This window comes from Lactuca virosa, chromosome 9 (assembly GCF_052849685.1).
Source record: "Lactuca virosa cultivar CGN04683 chromosome 9, Lactuca_virosa_CGN04683_v6, whole genome shotgun sequence".
NCBI lineage: Eukaryota > Viridiplantae > Streptophyta > Magnoliopsida > Asterales > Asteraceae > Lactuca > Lactuca virosa.
In genome coordinates this window covers 18,134,481-18,154,759 of record NC_136434.1, presented here as the reverse complement: position 1 = coordinate 18,154,759, position 20,279 = coordinate 18,134,481, and the positions used below count along the sequence as shown (strand labels likewise).

At 41.4% G+C, this 20,279-nt stretch overlaps 1 protein-coding gene across 2 annotated transcripts; it reads right to left on the bottom strand.

The window, feature by feature from the left end:
- Positions 1-630: 630 nt before the first annotated feature.
- Positions 631-6,018, bottom strand: LOC145136555 (receptor-like serine/threonine-protein kinase ALE2). Of its 2 annotated transcripts, XM_079070678.1 has the most exons (10): positions 5,753-6,018; positions 5,482-5,677; positions 4,130-4,219; positions 3,559-3,678; positions 3,356-3,463; positions 2,899-3,267; positions 2,534-2,806; positions 2,051-2,443; positions 1,739-1,979; positions 631-1,659 (listed from the first exon to the last, which is right to left on the bottom strand). In XM_079070678.1, the coding sequence occupies exons 2-10, from the start codon at positions 5,549-5,551 to the stop codon at positions 942-944; spliced, it is 2,382 nt and encodes a 793-aa protein (XP_078926804.1). In that variant the 5' UTR covers positions 5,552-5,677; positions 5,753-6,018; the 3' UTR covers positions 631-941. The 2 variants fall into 2 exon arrangements, with proteins under 2 accessions (XP_078926804.1, XP_078926805.1); XM_079070679.1 differs by lacking the exons at positions 5,482-5,677; positions 5,753-6,018 and adding an exon at positions 5,176-5,448.
- Between the last annotated feature and the right edge of the window lie 14,261 nt (positions 6,019-20,279).

Here is a 20,279-nt window from a genome sequence, read left to right as displayed (position 1 = left end):
GTATTTTATAGACTAAGGCAAGAAGGGTTAAATTAGTCAGATTTCTATTTTTATATATGATTATGCATTACATGTATCATTATAAATGAATTATTTTCAATAAAAGATTACTATTGAAATAAAGAACAAAGATTTTGATGTGTCTAAAACCTAAGTAGCTCACGAGACCTTTTCGTCTTCCATACTATATTTTATGCCATATATTTAAGAATCAGGTTCAAAGATCTAGAAGGTCTTTTACGGATGTTAGAAGGCCTAAAAATGAGTATGTTTAACATGGTTATGTTTGATATGAAGTTGTAATATCCACACCAGGTTATCACTTTGAAATGTTTTGAAAACCATAGTAAATATATCATGTGAAAAGTAGGGTGTTACTTGAGAGACTCAATTCCTTAGTTGAAAGGTCGAACAAGATGGAATGAATAAGCCATTGAGAAAGACTCAATTCCTTAGTTCAAAGGTTGCACACACATTAGTTATTTGGTTTATATTACGAATGGATCAAAATTCGGATACACTTCCCGATGAACCAAAGCCATGCTATGATGAAAAATTATTAAACCAAAAACCATAATCTAACCCTAAAAGGCTAAAACAGACAAGAGAAACCATATCACACAACACAAATTGTACAAAGATGAATAAAATTGATCAGAAATCAACATATACACCAATCACCACACCTACTATACTATCCAGCTTCGAATTGTATTATAATGAAATCAAGATTGTCAAAAACTACAATCCCCATTTTGTCCCTCCCCCTTTTCCTCATATATAAATAAATATAAGCCATCAAACCTCACTTCATTCCATTTCATACAACAAACCCCTACCTACACTTGTTACTTCTTACTCAACTTCGTCATCAAGGCCCTTGGCTTTTGGTTCTGTACACTTGAAAATCAAACAACACAACAGTCTTTCTTTTCCTTTGGTTAAAAGGAAGCTTCACTCCAAAAAGGCTTTGAGAGTAGTCCACCATGTTCACTCATACTTCCCTTGGATCTATAAAACAACGGTTTGCTCCTAACCGTCCTAAGCGGGCCCGACCTGTTCCCATGACTAACCGACGGCCCCAAACCGACCCCACCATCAAAACTCGAAGCTGAAAACGCTCTGTTATCCATCTCTTCAAGTGGGCCCGAGCTATAATCCATTGTCATGAACGAAGAGGTTTGACCGTAAGTCAACCGCGGGGTGGCACCACCGCCGGCGTTCCACCAACTGCTGTCGGAAGGGACTTGATCACCGCCTTTGAAGTCCGACTCCACAACTGAAGAATCCCTTTGTGTAGTACTGTCCCCACACACTTCATCTTTGTCGTTGTATATGAGCTTTAAGGCTTGGACTACTTCACCCATGAACGGCCTTTGATTTACCTCCGGGTGCACACACATGGATGCGATTGCTGCCACTTTTGCCATGTCATCGAAGTCGTAGGTCCCGAATAAACTCGGGTCCACTAACTGTTGTAGTCCTTCTCGGGTTGTGAGAAGCGGGCGGGCCCACGTCACGAGGTTTTCTTCACCTGGTGGTTGCGACATGTCCACTGGTTTTCTTCCGGAAAGAAGCTCCAGAAGCACAACACCATAACTGTACACGTCGCTTTTCACTAGTAGATGCCCTGTCATCGCATACTCAGGCGCAACATAACTGCAGTGCAGATTAAAACAAAAATGATTAAATAACAGATAATCCAGATGCATGTTTGAAAGAGAATAATATATGGTACCCGAAAGTTCCCATGACACGGGTAGAAATATGACTACTCCCTTCTGTGGCTTCTCTTGCTAACCCAAAATCTGATACCTTGGGAGTAAAGTCATCTTCTAGAAGAACATTGCTGGCCTTAAAGTCACGATGAATTACACGCGGATTTGAATCTTCATGAAGATAAGCCAAACCTCTCGCTGCACCAAGAGCAATCTTCAACCTACCATCCCAATCAAGAGGCCCTCTCTCCTTATCCACACCTGAAGCATAATCCACATTACATGTTACCAAATTTCATATATTACAATAATAATAATATTAATTGACATACCATGCAAATGAGACTCAACGCTGCCATTAGGAACGAGTTCATAAACCAAGCAGCGTGTGCGGCCTTCAATGCATATACCGATGAGTTTTACAAGGTTACGGTGATGTAAGCGGCTTAGCATCTCGACTTCTGCAATGAATTCACGATCACCGTTTTGGTTGTTATCTCTATTCAGTAACTTTACAGCAACTTCAGATCCATCTTCTATGATTCCATGATAAACACATCCAAATCCTCCTTCACCCAAGATCTTCTTGGAACTGAACTTTTCAGTGGCCTTGTCAAGTTCGGCTAGTGTGAAGGTTTTCACAGAGAGGAGGGAGGCAGGCATGGCAGAGACAATGGATAACGTGGAGTTTGAATATGGATCGCCTGATAACATTGCTCCAAGTCCTACTTCACCAAAAAATTATCATGCTAACTAACTGTAATGATCAAACTCAGACTAAGAAAGTGAAATGTATTATGGATATAAAGACTTACCACGTCTTTTGCTAGATGGGGTTGCGAAAACAGGACCCACAGCATTTGATGATCTACCAACCCTTCTGTACTTTAAGAAGACAGAAATTGCTGCAAGGCAAACAACCAAGAGTACCACTGCAGATAAAGTAATAACAAAAATGGTTTTAGGGTTCATGTTCTGACTTTTTCCTACAAAAGTTGCAGTGAGAGGGATCTGTCTGTTTCCAGGACTTCCATTTGGTCCACTCCCGGGGTGATCTCCATCTCCATATGGCGGTGAAGAAGGAAGCCCTGATACATATACATATAGTAACTTTATATAATTAGGAACCAAGTAGTAAAAAAAAAAACAACAAGAGAAAGAGTAAAAAAGGAATCTTTACCTGGATAAGTGATATATACAACCTCATAATCTCCAAAAAGGGTTCTATTTAAAGAGAGTTTCTTGCGCCAAATCTTATCGTATGTGAGTAAAGCAGTGGTGTTATCGAATTTTTCTCCTAATGGAACTAAGTTTATATCAACTGCTGTTTTTTCTTGATTTTGACTATCAGCACTGGCACCTGTTATGACCACTTGGCTTTGTGTTAAGTAAGTGCCTGTTGCAATCTCGATTTCAAGCTCATTCACAACGGGAAAGACCGCATACACGGAAACTTGTAAAAGCAGTCTGACTTTCATTGGAAAAACACAACCGCATGGTGATCCAATGGGAGTTGAAGTCAGTGGCTCAGAACAGGTTTGATCGCAACCTGTCAGATATCATATTACAAAATACAAATTATAGAAATTATGAAAAGTTAAATTATAGTTATGCAGATGATGTATGATGATTCATGCCTGGTACAGGGGATGGAGATGGAGAGACTGCATGGGTGATCTTCCCATTACGAAAATGATGGTGATGTCGCCTTCTTGAGCTGCCAACAGGAGGGCTAGCAACAGGGCCTACATATGTTATTTTATACAAAAAGAAAATTAATACAATATTCAGTTAAAATAACTAATACTACACATGAATGATGAAACCTGGCTACAAGTACCTTGAATTGTTGGAGAAGGAGAAGGAGCAGCAGGTACATTTGAAGGTTTTGTAAAGGCCACGGGTGGATGTATATGTGATGCTATAGATGGAATTGTTGCACTCATTGACATGAACCTCACTGAAAACAAAAACAAAGGATCGTTAGCTTAATGCGGTTGTTCTACTAATGTAACCTGATGTTTAAACAGTTTTGCAATTCATATGCCTTGGTTAACATGGTAGCCAACATGTAACGTATGTATTCAATTAAATTTTGATTTTACATTAGCACATTTCCAAATTTGAAACTATACCTTTGTGCTATTAGAGAAACAAAATAAGTACCCAAAAACCTATCATATGCATATCACCATTTCAGTAAATATTGACATAGAGTATCTAATTTTATGCAATCTTTGCATGATATTCATTTTGCAATAAGAGGTGGTTAAGCATGAAACACTTCATCCGTTAAGACTTAAGAAGACTTAAACAAGATGGAAAAAGGTATGGAAAGAGCAAAGATGATTACAAATTGTATTTTTCTAATCATAATATTTCCATCTTTGAAGAAGGAATGAAACTGATACCTTTGAGATGTTCAAAATCATGTTTCCTCACAAACAGAGGTTGGCTTGGCAGTAGAGAAGGAGATAAATTGATGTTCAGGAAAGGAATGCCTGGAAAGGAAGTAAACAAACTTTCCCAATTAGAGGACATAATATTCATTCTGATCAAATTAAAGAACAAAGGTCAAGTGACTACTGACTGTAACTAATAACCACTGCAAGGCTACACAAGAAATATCAAAACACAAAATGCTCATCAATCATTAACACAGGTAGATGATGATACTTCACTCTTTTCCATCTAGTTATCAAACTAGTCAACAGTAATCTATAATAAACAACTATTACATTCTTCATCAAAAAGGAAATCATTTATTTATAGGAACTTCAATTTTCAGTTAATACTCTCTCTTGCTTATACCGTATTTCCTGGATTACGACACACATATGTTAGTTATTTATATCACTACGTGTTGCATGGTGCGCTTCTTTCATCAGTTAAATACATGCAAACTTTTATGCGTATTAAAATACATGGAATTTCAAAGGCAACTAAATTTCATCAGCCTACCAATTTAACATACTCATTGGGTTGTGGATATTGCAATGTAGAAAGGAAGGTGTTATCAAACAAGCACACTTATAGAAAGTGCAATCTAAATAACCTCCAATAGTCTTTTTAGTAATCCAACTTTTCAACAAAAAAAAAAACTTCTATAGAAAAATAGCAAATGGTAATAGTCAGGTTAATATACAATCAGTGCTGCCAATTGGATATACAGCATTGTCTTAACCCACAACCACCCTACAGGGATATTTAACCATGAAAACGATTATATATTCATATTGAAAAGATATGAATTTTGACTTTAAAAGTCAATTGGGTTACTGTAGCAATCAAAACTGATATTGAATTTCAAACCACCGGAATAATGTTGCTAGCCACATAAATCCTTGTAACAAGTCAAGCACACCACATAGTACAATAATGATTTTTGTAAATTATTGATACAATCAACAACAATTGTGCAATTTACGCATTAGGCTGACACCAAATCGTAACCTACTCTTGTTCAAGGAAGTGAGGGTTCGAAGAGAATATACTATTCCCAAATTAAGCAGGTTCTCACGAAACATACAATAAGAACATATGATTATATCAAAACAGATAAGCCACGATTTTCACTGAGAGATAAGTAATCAACTGTCGGCAGAGCCAAAGTGCAGTCAATTCGCGATTTCTATACACAGCTCTAGAATTCATTTGGCCATTTTTTCTTCGGCGCAACTCACCTAAGGACTAAGTAAAAGTATAGAACCCTAAATAATTAAAAAGGACAAAAAAGAAAAGAAGCCAATTCTAGCTTTATTACCGTAACTAACTGTAGGAGAACCGAGAGTGAGAAGAGGAAAAATAAACAACAGCATCACAGTAGTAGACATTTTGTAATCGAACACATAAACACCATTGTCAAAACGCTAAAGCTTGATTTAACAATGCAACACTGAACTCCAAGCTAGGGTTTTGCTCTTGTAGTGAAATCCACCGACAAAGACCTCCGTCGAGTCCTTCAACAAAACGTAAATACACCATTATTCACTTCACTTCCAGAGTAATATCAAGTGAAAACTAAGCTCAAATACCGCAATGTAGATCCATAAAATGCGGCGAAAATCAGAAGCAAATGAGTTGTAGATACAGAAACCGAGTGAACTAGAGAAAGATACAGAGATCTAATGAAAAAAACAGTTGTTAGATCTTGAAGAAGATTGAAAAAAAAGGGTTTTTAGAGTGTGTTTTGCGTGTGTGTGTGAGAGAGATGACGAACAATGACAGCATTCGGCTGGAAGAAGAGGGATAGAAGAAGCAGGGAGATGAAAAGAGGAAGGGGTCTGCGAGTGATGTGGGGTCGATTTATTATTGCACGCTCCAGCTCTAGCAGGCTACATAATGAGTGTCTGGCCGACGCGCTGTATCTAAGCGCGTGTATAAACTACTGAAAAGGAAAAGACTGAACGCGGATTAAAATAAAAGAATAGAAACCTCTTTTTTGTTTTTTGGGATAAATTGTTAATACACCTTTAAGACACTTTTGTTGACTTTAGTCTTCTATCGTGTAAGACTGTAAGTAAGATACACTAATCGGTTGGATGTATTTTTATGTATTGAATTATTTTATGAGCAAAAACCGTTTAGTTAGATAGATATAATTAATTTTTATATTTTAAAGAAAACATTGATTAAAGTAACCTAACGAGGCAGTTAACAAAAATATCGATCATTTGAATTTTTTTTATAAGATAACCCCATATTTTGGAACTCGTTATTTTAGAGTATCATATTGGATTTTAGATAAAATGACTTATTGACTTGTGATTATCGAAAATAGAGTTTTTTAAAAAATATTTGGATTAATTTTTGTAGTGGAAAAAAATCAATAAGCTGTTTTTTTTTTTTTTGTTTGTCTTAGCTTAAGGGTATTTGAAGGTAATATTGATTTTTATAACTCAAAAGTCATAAGGATTTTATAAAAGTTACAAATTCTAACTATTTAAAATCTTTTTTTAAGGCTTAAGGAGAAGATGTTTTTTAAAAGTTCTTTTCTTTTTTCAAAAAAGTTTTTTTTTACTTATTGACTTTTCAAAATGTCAATAAGTTATTTTGAGATGAAATCTCAAACATCCTCTTGATCATTCCACACATAACTATATTTTTAATGAAGTCTAAACATCCACTCAAAGTCACCATCATCTATGTTACACATCATATTTATTGACCATCCCTTATAGTGGAAATTAGCAATGTCCTTGGTTGCATTAAATTGTTTCCCAAATGAACTTGTTTCGAAGAGATGGCTTAGGAACATAACCCATTTCAGATGCTTTATGCGGAGAAGGGACGTTTGTAGCCACATATCTCTTATATGCAATCGCTATAATGGTTAATTTGTGGTTAAGGGAAGATATCCATCGAGTTTGGTAAAAATTTGTTCTTCTTACGACGTTTCTAAAACCTGACAATGGAATATGACATATTACATTGGTCACAATATTGAGGTATTTGTTTACAGTGTTGTCATAAAAGGTGTTGGTAAAGAAATGACAAAAGTACATTTATGATTTCCACTTTCAGGTGGTGTCGAGGTCGTGTTACATAATGTTAATAGAGTGTTGAATGAATGTCATGCTAATGGGTTTCTTGCAATGCTTACAGTAATGCATTTAATCTGGTGGATATATTAATATTACTTCATAAGGTCAGGTTGAGGTGTCATTATATCTCTTTGTCAATAGAATTCTCATATAAACATGCATCGAGGTTGTATTGGGAGGAGTGTATATGGTCCATAACTAGGTTCAACAAAGCGGCACTTTAGGACCATTGTTTTTCTCTTGTATTGCATCCGCTTGTGCATAAGCTTAAAGACAAATGCAAGCTTTCATGCATGGTATCTTGATGATTTAAAAGTCATTAGGGATCCAAAAAAAGTGACAAAGTGTTGGACATTATTAAAAAGACCGGTCCATAGTTGGATCTTGAACTGAATATCACGAAAAAAAATTATTTTAGCCTTTATATGATGATAGAAAGCTTTGCAAGGGTTTATTTTATATAAACATTAAGAGATAGTTATTAGGGTTGGAGCTTCTTTGGGGGTGTTACCAAGGTCGGTCCAACCATATTTAGGGCACGTGCCAAAAGCAAAATTGAGGCCCCTCAGATTACAAAAATTAGGAGGCAATTAGAACTTACTGAAGGCATGACATTAGATATGAGAATGTAGAGGCTTAATATCAGGGTAATAGAGTAATATTGGCGAATTATAGGGTCTAAATCCCTCACTTGTATGTGCTTGTACCGACTATGTTTTCTTTCTTTCTATTGCTTCCTTATTCACTTTCAGCATGCATAATATATATATATATATATATATATATATATATATATATATATATATATATATATATATATATATATATATATATATATATATATATATATAACACCGTAATTTTTCAAAACAATTTTTCACTTTTAAAAATATAATTTCATTCACAAATATTCTCAAATCTCAATGTATCAAATCTCAAATCCATAAAAACACATCCCAAGATCAAAATGTATAAAACTCCAATAGTGTGTACTGATCATGTCGGCGCCTTCCCACGATCCTACTGGTACCTGCAACACATAACACGAAACACTGTAAGCATAAATGCTTAGTGAGTTCCCCAAAATACCACATATAACACATATTAGCCACTCGAGGCTATAACTCTGTGGGCCCACTAGCCCTAACTCTGTGGACCCTCTGGTCCTAACTCTGTGGACCTTCCGGTCCTAACTCTATAAACACACAGCATAAATCACATAGAAATAATGCAGTGCAACACATCACATACATAGCATACAAGATACTCTGTCACATAACTCTACTTACCACTCAAGGTAAAGTATAGTGAGAAGACTCACCTCGGGTAACTCGGTAAACCTCGAACTCTGAAATACTGCACTAGCCTCCGCCTAATCACATAAATAATTACTCTAATTAATACAACTTCTAAAGGTTAAGCTAACCCCTCTCTATAAGTTCTCTAAGAAGGGTAAACGACCATTCTACCCCTCTAATGGCTCATAAGTCCAAACACTGACTAAACCCTAAAAGTCAACAAAGTCAACGGTCAACATTGACCGGACTCGTCGAGTGCACTCGTGTGACTCGACGAGTACATGCATGCCCTCTTCGCCCCTGGTCCTCACTCGACTCGCTGAGTCAACCCTACACTCAACGGGTTATCACAGGTCGTGAATCGCGGGGCTACCCGACTCGACTCGTCGAGTCCCTTATGGGCTCGGTGAGTTCCTCCCATGAAAACACTCATCTGACCTCCTGAGGTCAGATCTGCTTCTCTAATCTATAGATCTGACTTCCCCATGACCAATAAACACGTAAAGGTCGAATCTTGGTACACATACAATGCTCCCAAGGCTTATTTTGGTGAAATCCCTTCTAACATGGCAACCTATGTCCATTTCCTCCATAGAACCACAAAAAGCAAGGTGGTTCAAGCTCTTTGGACCTCAAAAGGTCCGGATCCAAAGTTTATTACTCAATGGGACACTAAATCTCAACCCAACAAGCCACAAAAGATATAGAAAACCCTAATTTCAATGCTCTTAAGCAAAACAGAAGAATAGGATCGAATGGCTACCTCAAAATGAAGATCCAAGCTGAAATCTTGCTGAAATGAAGTCCTCTTGCCCCTTTCTTGCTGTAAACCCTTCCTCCTTGGCTAAATCACACCAAAAATGAACAAAGAGGCTCAAACTCTCTCACAACTCGCTCACAATCGCAAGGGTATCTCTCTCTGGACTGGTAGCCGCAAATGGAGGCCATAAAGGCCTTTAAATAGGGCTCAAGCCCTGAGATTTAGGGTTTCATTTTACAGCGCGGACTCGCCGAGTCCACGCATAGACTCGTCGAGTCCCTCATTAATCCAGACAAGAATTCGCGATCCTACTCGGCGAGTCTGAGTGCCTACTCGCCGAGTCCCTCCCTAAAACTCAAGGTAAATACTTAAAATAAGATACCTGGGAATCCGGATGTTACAATTCTCCCCCGCTAGAATCAGACTTCGCCCTCGAAGTCTTGCTCAGCAAACAACTCTGGATGTTGCTCCCGCATCTCCAACTCCGGCTCCCATGTCAGCTCGGACCCTCTCCGATGTTGCCACTGCATCTGCATTAGGGGTACCTCCTTGTTCCTCAGAACCTTGATCTTCCGATCCCGGATCGCGATTGGCCTTTCAGCATAATTCAAGTTCGCATTTACTTGAATATCCTCCAGTGGCACCACCGCCGACTCGTCGGCTATACACTTCCTCAACTGAGACACGTGGAAGGTATCATGAATCTGGCTTAACTCCTCGGGTAGCTATAGACAATATGCTACCTTTCCCACCCTCGCAGTCACCCTGAACGGGCCAATATACCGGGGCCCCAGCTTGCCCCTCTTCCTGAATCGAATCACTCCTTTCCAAGGGGACACTTTAAGGAGTACGAAGTCTCCCACCTGGAACTCAAGCTCGGATCGTCGCCTATCCGCATAACTCTTCTGGCGACTCTGAGCCGTCAACAACCTCTGTCTAACCTGTTGTATCTGCTCGGTCGTCTGAAGCACTATCTCAGTGCTACCCATCACGCGCTGCCCTACCTCTCCCCAGCAAATGGGAGTCCGACATCTCCTCCCGTATAACAACTCGAAGGGAGGCATACCGATACTCGAATGGTGGCTGTTGTTATAAGAAAACTCAGCCAACGGCAGATACGTGTCCCAACTTCCCCCGAAGTCCAACACACATGCTCGGAGCATGTCCTCGAGCGTCTGAATCGTCCGCTCACTCTGCCCGTCCGTCTGTGGGTGGTAAGCGGTACTGAAATGCAGCCTCGTACCCAACTCCTCATGGAACTTCTTCCAGAACCTGGAAGTGAAACATACATCTCGGTCTGACACAATCGAGATCGGTACTCCATGCCGCGATACCACCTCCCTCACATACAACTCTGCCAATCTCTCTGCATAAGAGCTCTCACTGATAGCAAGGAAGTGAGCGCTATTCGTCAGCCGGTTGACAATCACCCAAATTGCATCGACACCCCTCGCGGTCCTTGGCAATTTGGTGATAAAGTCCATGGAAATCTGTTCCCACTTCCACTGGGGAACCTCAAGTGGCTGCAACTTGTCGTGCGGACGCTGGTGCTCAGCCTTAACCCTGCGACAGGTCAAGCACCTCTCAACAAACCATGCTACATCCCTCTTCATACAGGGCCACCAGTAATCTTTCTTCAGATCCAAATACATCTTAGTGGCCCCGGGGTGGATCGAGAACCTCGATCGGTGCGCCTCCTCCATCAAAGTGGTGCGCGTCCCGCCTGGATATGGCACCCAAATCCGACCCTGAAAGGTCATAAGCCCACGACTATCGGTAACGAACTCAGGTACCTGTCCAATCACCCGCTCTCCTTGCGGTTCTCCGGTCTCACGGCCTCTGCCTGGGCCTCCCGAATGGTGTCCAACACCGGAGTCATCACTGTCAATCTCAAACAAACATCTCGTATCGGGGCATTCTCCGCCCTGCGACTCAGGGCATCAGCTACAACATTAGCCTTGCCCGTGTGGTACAGGATCTCACAATCGTAATCCTTTACCACGTCCAACCATCTCCTCTGGCGCATATTCAGATTGGGCTGATCCATCAAATACTTCAAGCTCTTGTGGTCCATGTATATGGTACACCGAACCCCATATAAATAGTGACGCCAGATTTTGAGGGCGAACACCACTGCCCCCAACTCCAGATCGTGGGTGGGATACCTCGTCTCATGAGGCTTCAGCTGCCTCGATGCATACGCTATCACATGCCCCTTCTGCATAAGTACTGCACCCAACCCTGATATCGATGCGTCACAGTACACCACAAAATCCTCCATCCCTTCCAGGAGGGGTAACATCGGGGCTTCGCATAACCTCTGGCGAAGTGTCTCAAACGAGGTCTGTTGCTCCGGTCCCCACGAAAAAGCCACACCCTTCCGGGTCAACCTGGTGAAAGGCACGACGATCTTGGAGAAATCCCTGATAAATCTCCGATAGTAGCCAGCCAACCCCAGAAAACTCCTGATCTCGGTGGGGGATCTCGGCACCTCCCAACTCATCACCGCCTCAATCTTGGCCGGATCGACCAATATCCCATTCTGGTTGACGAGGTGTCCTAAGAACTGGACCTCTCGTAACCAGAAATCGCACTTGGAGAATTTGGCGTAAAGTCTCTCCGATCTCAGAACTCCGAGAATCTCCCTCAAATGCTCCTCATGCTGCTCTCTGGATCTCGAATACACCAGTATGTCGTCGATGAATACAATCACCGATCGATCAAGCATCGGTCTGCACACCCTGTTCATGAGATCCATGAACGTTGTCGGTGCGTTGGTGAGCCCAAAAGGCATCACCACGAACTCGTAATGCCCATAACGAGTCCTGAACGCCGTCTTCTGGATATCCTCATCTCGCACCCTCATCTGGTGATATCCAGACCTCAAGTCTATCTTGGAGAACCAAGATGCTCCCTGCAACTGATCGAACAGATCATCAATCCTCGGCAGTGGGTAACGGTTCTTGACCGTTAACTTGTTCAACTCCCGGTAATCAATGCACATCCGGTGTGAACCATCCTTTTTCTTGACAAAAAGGATCGGCGCTCCCCACGGCGAGCTACTCGGTCGAATATATCCCTTCCCCAGCAGCTCCTGAAGCTGCAAGGATAACTCCTGCATCTCTGGCGGCGCAAGGCGATAAGGTATTAAGGCTAGGATCCAACAAACTATTTATAGTTGGAAGAGGGATGCCGTAATCCATACTATAAAATATTTGAAGGTAGGTAAATGACGATTTACCAATTTCCACCATAAGAACGAAATATTTTATTATTAGGTTTTATTGGTTTTGAAACTCCTAGATCTTTTGAGATACATTGAACTTTTCAATGGCATGTTTGAATCTCGATTGTGCCCTCTCAAGTTTGTGACTGGTATGCCGAGGATCACAAACAAGGTGTGAATAACCATACAAATTGACTTGGTACCCTCAACAATATTACCTAATCGATGTGCCGGTTAACCACACACGCTCCACCGATCTATAATAAAGTTAAGTTACCATTTGTCACTCTTACTAGTCCATGTTAGTGTGCCGGTTAACCACACACGCTCCACTAACGACTTGGTAAGGTACAAAGTGTAATTTTATGGGCTAGCACCAATTCACATTTTCCTAAAGTAACTAAGATTGGGAATTTATAATGTATAGTTACTTTATAATTCATTATACTTTTAACGAGTATTTAAAGTCGTATCCTACCCGTTCGGCTAACGACCCTCCACCGATCAAGGAAGCGGTGGGTGAGAGTGGACACCCATTAAGTCACCATTTTATAGGCAACAACCTTATACCCCCCTTTATAGACCGGCTTCGTGAATGAGGCCTACTAACGGTAAGAATAACATATTCTTATACATATCTATATAATAAAATTATAATAATAGTATAAGTGTTGGTTTTTAAACCTTTTAAAAATCTAAGGTTTAATTTGGAATTAAAGTATTAAAGTATAAGACTTTTCAAATTCCAAAACTTGAGGGCAAGAATTGAAACTATTCCAAGTCTCTTCAATTTGTAACTTATGAGTTTTAATGATTCATAAAAATGAAGACTCTTCATTTTATGAAACCTCTTTAGTTCTTTAATCATAACTAAAAGAAGTGACTTTTGGTTATTCATAACTTGAGGACAAGTTATGGACACCATCATAGCCATTAAGATCATGAATTAAACACACATGGAGATTACATATAATTCCTATGATCTTCTAAAAACTCATAAGAACACAAATTCATGTCAAACAATTTCAAGAAATCATATAACTATATACAATACTTGAAAATTGATAAAAGCCATGTAAAATGGGTTAACATAATCATTATCATTTTGAAAAACAGATTTTACAAGTCCAAAACAGATTGGGATAATGATCTTAATCCATTTCCAGCAACAAAACTCGAAAAAAAACTGCCCAGCACGCTCCTACTCGCCGAGTGCATTATTCTACTCGCCGAGTAGGATGAATTTGTTCATGGACTCGGCGAGTCCTCCCCATGGACTCGGCGAGTCCAGTCGTCAGAATGCAGAATTTTCGATTTTTAAGCAGTTTTGCATCAAGTATACAGAAAACAATCCTAGGCTCTGATACCACTGATGGAATCCGATCGCTGCGATGAGATGGATTTCTGATATTGAGGGATGCTTCTATACGTGTTCTTGTCCGGAGCATCTGAGAGTTCGGTTCGCGCTGAACCAGCTTCGCTTGGGAGCGAAGGACTGGTGGAATTTCGTGACAGCGCACTATTCTTCTGCAGAGCTTGCCGCGGTGACCTAGGAAAGGTTCACCGCTATGTTTCGTGATGAGTACGTTCCCCCGGTGGAAAGGGAGCGTTTGGCCCAGGAGTTCTTGACCCTCAAGCAGGGTACCGAGTCTGTTACTGTGATCACCAGGATGTTCCATGAGAGGGCGATGTTCTGCCCTGAGCACGTGTCTTCCGAGCAGGCACGCATGAGTTGGTATTTGAGCATTTTGAGGAGAGACATACGCGAGTTCGTGGCGAACTCGTCGTACCGGACATTTGCCGAGCTTCAGGAAAATGCTCGGAAGAGGGAGATAGAGCTTGAGACTCAGGCTAGGGAGGAGGCGGAGTCTCAGACGAGGGATCGGCGACCGGCACAGTCCCAGCCGGCAGCCAAGCGGGCCAAGCCCGCCGATTCGAGATCAGGGAACCAGAAGAGCCGCACTTGTGGCAAGTGCGGCAAGAGTCATGAGGGGGTTTGCAGAGCAGGGTCTTGCTACAAGTGTGGCAAGGAGGGGCACATGGCCAAGGATTGCCCTAAGGGGTTTGCAGTTTGCTTTCACTGCAACCAGACTGGACACCGGAAAGCCGAGTGTCCGCAGTTGCGGGGGTCAGCCCAGGGAGCATCACAGGGATCTGCCCCTGCTGCCGTTCGAGCTGCAGAGAGTCGGCCAGTGAAGGCCGAGGCACCAAAGGCTCACGGGATAGCCTTCCAGTTGACAACGGAGGAGGTCCGCGCAGCGCCAGATGTTATGGCTGGTATGTATTCTTTCATCTATTTATTTTGAGATTATGGTGTTATGCTTATATTATGATATGCGTAGGTACGTTTCTTGTGAGTTATGTACCTGCTTTGGTGTTATTTGACTCGGGTGCGAGTCAGTCTTTTGTGTCGTTAGCCTTTAGTCAACACATCAGTATCTGTCGAGAGGCGTTGAGTCGACCTTTGCGAGTTTCCATAGCTGACGAGAGAGCGGTGTATGCTACTGATGTGATCCGAGGATGTGTACTCGAGATCTTCGGCGTTGAGTTTCCGATTGATTTGGTCCCGATTGCGATGGGAGATGTCTGTGTCATCGTGGGCATGGACTGGTTGAGCAGGTTTGGAGCGATTATCGACTGCGAGCAACAGTTGGTGACCATACGAGATCCTTGTGGGGGAGTTCTTACGGTTTATGGCGAGGGTACCCGTTCTAGGTCAGCATTTTGTTCGGCCGCTAGAGCGAGGCAGAGCCTACAGCAGGGCTGTAGTGGGTTTTTGGCTTATGTGGTGGATACGAGAGTATATGCAGAGAGACCGAGGTCGGTCGATGAGGTCCCGATAGTGTGTGAGTTTCCGGATGTTTTCCCCGAGGAGTCGCCGGGCGTGCCTCCCGAGATGCAGGTAGAGTTCCGCATCGATTTGGTTCCGGGGGCAGCGCCTATCGCCAAGGCACCTTATGATGGGTTCTGAGCATTCTAACACTTCCTAAGTGTACATGCAACCCTAATAACCTTGAATCTATGTTTTCTCTATATACATGCAAATTTCTTTTTCAAGGTTATTTCCTAACTAGCATGGCATGGGGATTACATAAAACATAAAAACTAGTAGAAATACATACCTTGTTGTTGCTTGGATTCCTTCAAGACTTTGTGAGCCTAGCACCCCAAATGTTGTGCCTCAAATGCTTCACACAACACCACAAGACTTGGAATAACTTGAGAGAATACTTCTAGCACTCAAAATCGGTTATGCCCTCTCTAGTAACACTATGTCCACTAGCTCACCATTTTGCTAGCCATAGGGTTCCTTTTATAGTGTTGTCACAATTAGGGTTTACACATGAATGCCCTTAATTGTCATGACTCTTGATTTCTCATGACCCATGGGTTTGTAACTCCCATGGACTATCCATGGAGCTCCATATGGTTATAACCAAACCCATAAACCATGGATCATTAATCCACCATAAAAGAATTGATGATTGTCATAATCAACCCTATATATTTAATTAGTCTCACTTTGATCACTAGATTAATACTAGATTAATACTTGATCAATACTAATTAAATAATACTATTATTAATATATTAGAACTTATAATATATTAATAATCATAAGTGCCTTATTCTCTCATTTAGTCTATCAAAGTATTGCAATGCCATGCAACCCAAATGGACCATGTCGGGTCGGGTCAAGTACATACCAAATAAAGTTATGGACTTAGACACTATATCCAACAATAATTATTAAGGATTCCTAATCTAATGAAACTTGTCTTTCTTTCCTTTCAGATGTCTTCCAACAATGCTTCTGGCTCAAACCCAACAGGCTCCTTTTCCCTTATGAACTTGTGTGGTAAGGTCATCTTTGATGGATCCAATTTCAATGAGTGGATCAGAAACATCAGAATGATTACCCGCTATGAGGACAAAGAATATGTCCTCGATAAGGAGCTTAAGGTTGTGAATGAAGCCACTGCTACTCCTGAAGATTTTGCGGAGTTTGTTGCACATGAAAAGGATGCTACTAAAGTAGCATGCATCATGATGGCCACCATGACTCCTGAACTTCAAAAATCCTATGAAGATTTCTACCCCTATGAGATGCACCTGGATCTGATGGAAAGGTACCATCAGAGCGCACGTCAGGAGAGGTATAAAATCATCTCCTCCATGATAACCGCAAGGATGAAGGATGGTGAACCCATCACCGATCACTTGCAGAAGATGCAAAGGTTCGTTGACCGGTTGCTGAAGCTAAATGTTGACTTTCCTGAGGAAATGGCGATTGACATCATTCTCCATTCCTTACCTCCAAGTTATGATCAGTTTCGTATGACTTATCATATGAACAAGGAGGAAGTCACACTTAGCAAACTTCAAGGACTCTTAAGGACAGCTGAAAATGGCCTTAAGGGTAAAGCGGTTGCTACTTCTACTCCTTCAACAGCCCCTGTTCTGGCTATTGGGCGGGGAAAGGGTAAGAAGAGGAAAAGCCCTTCGAAGGGTACCAAGGGTAAGACTCTTGATGGTTCCTCTTCAAGTGGGACAAAGAAAGGTCCCATTACTCCTTCTTCAAACCCAAAGGAAGCACAATGCTTCTATTGCCAGGATAAGGGACACTTCAAGCGAAGCTGCCCTAAATATCTGCAAGATCTAAAGGATGGGAAGGTTAAACCCACCCATGCAGGTATTTACACAATATTGTCTAACAACTCATCTAATGCTAATTCTTGGGTGCTTGATACAGGGTGTGGTATTCACATTTGTACTGATTTGCAGGCACTAAGAAGAAGTGAGCAAGTGGAGCACGGGAAGATAAACTTAGTCATGGGCAACAGGAAAGCATCACCTGTTACCAAGATAGGAGTTTATTCTTTATTGCTTAATAATGGGTTAATGTTAGATTTGAATAAGTGTTGTTACTCGCCCGAAATGGCGAGAAATATTATTTCTTTTCATGGCTTGTACAAACAAGGTTTTTCATTTTCATTTGATAATGAAAATGGTGCTATTAATGTTTATTACAATGATGTATTTTACTTTAAAGCATTACCTTGTGATGGTGTATATGAAGCCGTGAATGTTGTAGACAATCTAGGAAATAATGTGTTGTATATTGATTCTTCATATAGCTTGGATAAAGCATCCTTGTGGCATTGTCGTCTTGGACATGTTAACAAGAAGCGCATAGGCCAACTCCAAAAGGCTGGAGTCTTGGAATCATTTGACCTCAAGTCAGATGATAGTTGCGAGTCTTGTTTGCTTGGAAAAATGACAAAGTCACCCTTCACAGGTACTTGTGATAGGGGTGAAGGTTTGTTGGACCTTGTACACACGGATGTGTGTGGGCCCTTCAGAGTTGCTACAAGGGATGCTAATCGCTATTATGTGACTTTTACTGATGATTATAGTAGATATGGATATATTTACTTAATCAAGCATAAGTCAGAAACCTTTAAAAAGTTCAAAGAGTTTAAGCAGGAAGTAGAGAATCAATTGGGCAGGAACATCAAGATGCTCCGATCCGATCGGGGAGGAGAGTATCTTAGCATTGAGTTCCTTGACTATCTTAAGGAATGTGGGATTGTCTCACAATTGACACCTCCCAGAACACCACAGTTGAATGGTGTAGCTGAGAGGCGCAATCGAACCTTGTTGGATATGGTTCGTTCCATGATGAGTCGAGCTTCGTTACCAATCTCTTTCTGGGGGTATGCCTTGGAGACTGTCGCCCATATCCTTAATCTAGTCCTTACTAAAAAGGTTGCCAAAACACCTCACGAGATGTGGACTGGGAAAGTTCCCAATTTGGACCACATCAAAATTTGGGGTTGTGAAGCTTTCGTGAGGCGTGAGACTCATGATAAGCTTGAACCTCGAAGTGAGAGGTGTATTTTCATCGGCTACCCACAAAGATCCTTTGGTTACCTCTTCTACAGACCCAGTGATAATGTGGTCTTTGTAGCAAGAAGAGGAGTCTTTCGTGAGAGAGAATTCATAAGCCAAGGGGACAGTGGGAGGCAAATTGACCTTGAAGAGCTTCAAGAGTCAAGTGGTGAAGGAACCTCAAATGCTATCGACCAACCTGAGGAGGAAACTCCTGTTGATCCGATAGATGAGTCTGTACCTCCAAGACGTTCCACTAGGGTGAGGAACACACCTGATTTTTATTATGGTTATCACATCACCACTGAAGGTGATACGTTTATTAGTGATAGTACACTAATAGATTTGGATGAACCTAATAATTACAGGGAAGCCATGGCAGGCCCTGAGTCTGCTAAATGGAAGGAGGCTATGGACAGCGAGATTCAGTCCATGTATGACAATCAAGTTTGGAACTTGGTTGACAATGTACCAGGTCGTAAGACAGTTGGGTGCAAATGGATCTTCAAGAAGAAGACCGACATGGATGGGAAGGTACATACTTACAAAGCGCGACTGGTTGCGAAGGGCTTTACTCAAACTCTGGGAGTTGACTATGATGAGACCTTCTCACCAGTAACTAAGATTAAGTCTATTAGAGTATTGTTAGCCATAACTGCATTTCATGATTATGAAATATGGCAAATGGATGTCAAAACCGCTTTCCTTAATGGAAAGTTGGCTGAGGATGTTTACATGGCTCAACCAGAGGGTTTTGTCGATACAATATACCCTAATAGAGTGTGTAAGCTTGATAAATCCATTTATGGATTGAAACAAGCATCTCGCAGATGGAATCTTTGCTTTGATGAGAAAGTCAAAGAGTTTGGCTTTTCTAGGAGTGAGGATGAGTCTTGTGTGTATGTCAGGGCTAGTGGGAGCATAGTTAGCTTCTTGGTGTTGTATGTTGATGACATACTTCTCATAGGAAACGACGTCCCAACCTTGCAGGAGGTTAAGTCCTGGCTTGGGAAGTGTTTCGCTATGAAGGACCTTGGGGAAGCTGCCTATATCCTAGGGATAAGGATATTGAGAGATAGGAGTAAGAGACTAATTGGACTTAGTCAAAGTACTTACTTGGATAAGGTGCTGAAGAGGTTCAGTGTGCAAGATTTCAAGAAAGGAGAATTACCAATCCAGAGTAATGCCAAGCTGAGTAAAACTCAGAGTCCGAGTACAGAGGCTGAGATAGCTGAAATGAGTCATATACCATATGCTTCCGCTGTGGGCTCGATCATGTATGCTATGACTTGTACTCGCCCTGATGTGGCCTTTGCTTTGAGCATGGTCAGTAGATATCAAGGGAACCCTGGCAAGGCACACTGGACAGCGGTAAAGAACATTCTCAAGTATCTGCGGAGGACTAAGGATTGGGTCCTTACCCTCGGAGGCAGTGATGACTTGAGAGTGGAAGGATATAGCGATGCTAGCTTCCAGACTGATAGGGATAATTTCCGCTCTCAGTCAGGCTGGGTCTTTATCCTAAATGGAGGGGCAATTACTTGGAAAATTTCCAAGCAGGAGACAGTAGCTGATTCTACTTGTGAATCAGAGTACATAACAGCAAGTGAAGCAGCTAAGGAGGCGATATGGCTAAAGAACTTCATTGGAGACCTTGGAGTTGTACCAGCTATAAAGGAGCCAATGGAAATTTTCTGTGACAGCGAAAGTGCGGTTGCTTTGGCTAAGGAACCAAGAGATCACGGGAGATCTAGGCACATTGACAGAAAATACCATTTCATAAGACATAGAATAGAAGAAGGACTCCTCGTGGCTAAGAGGGTATCATCAGATGAGAACCCG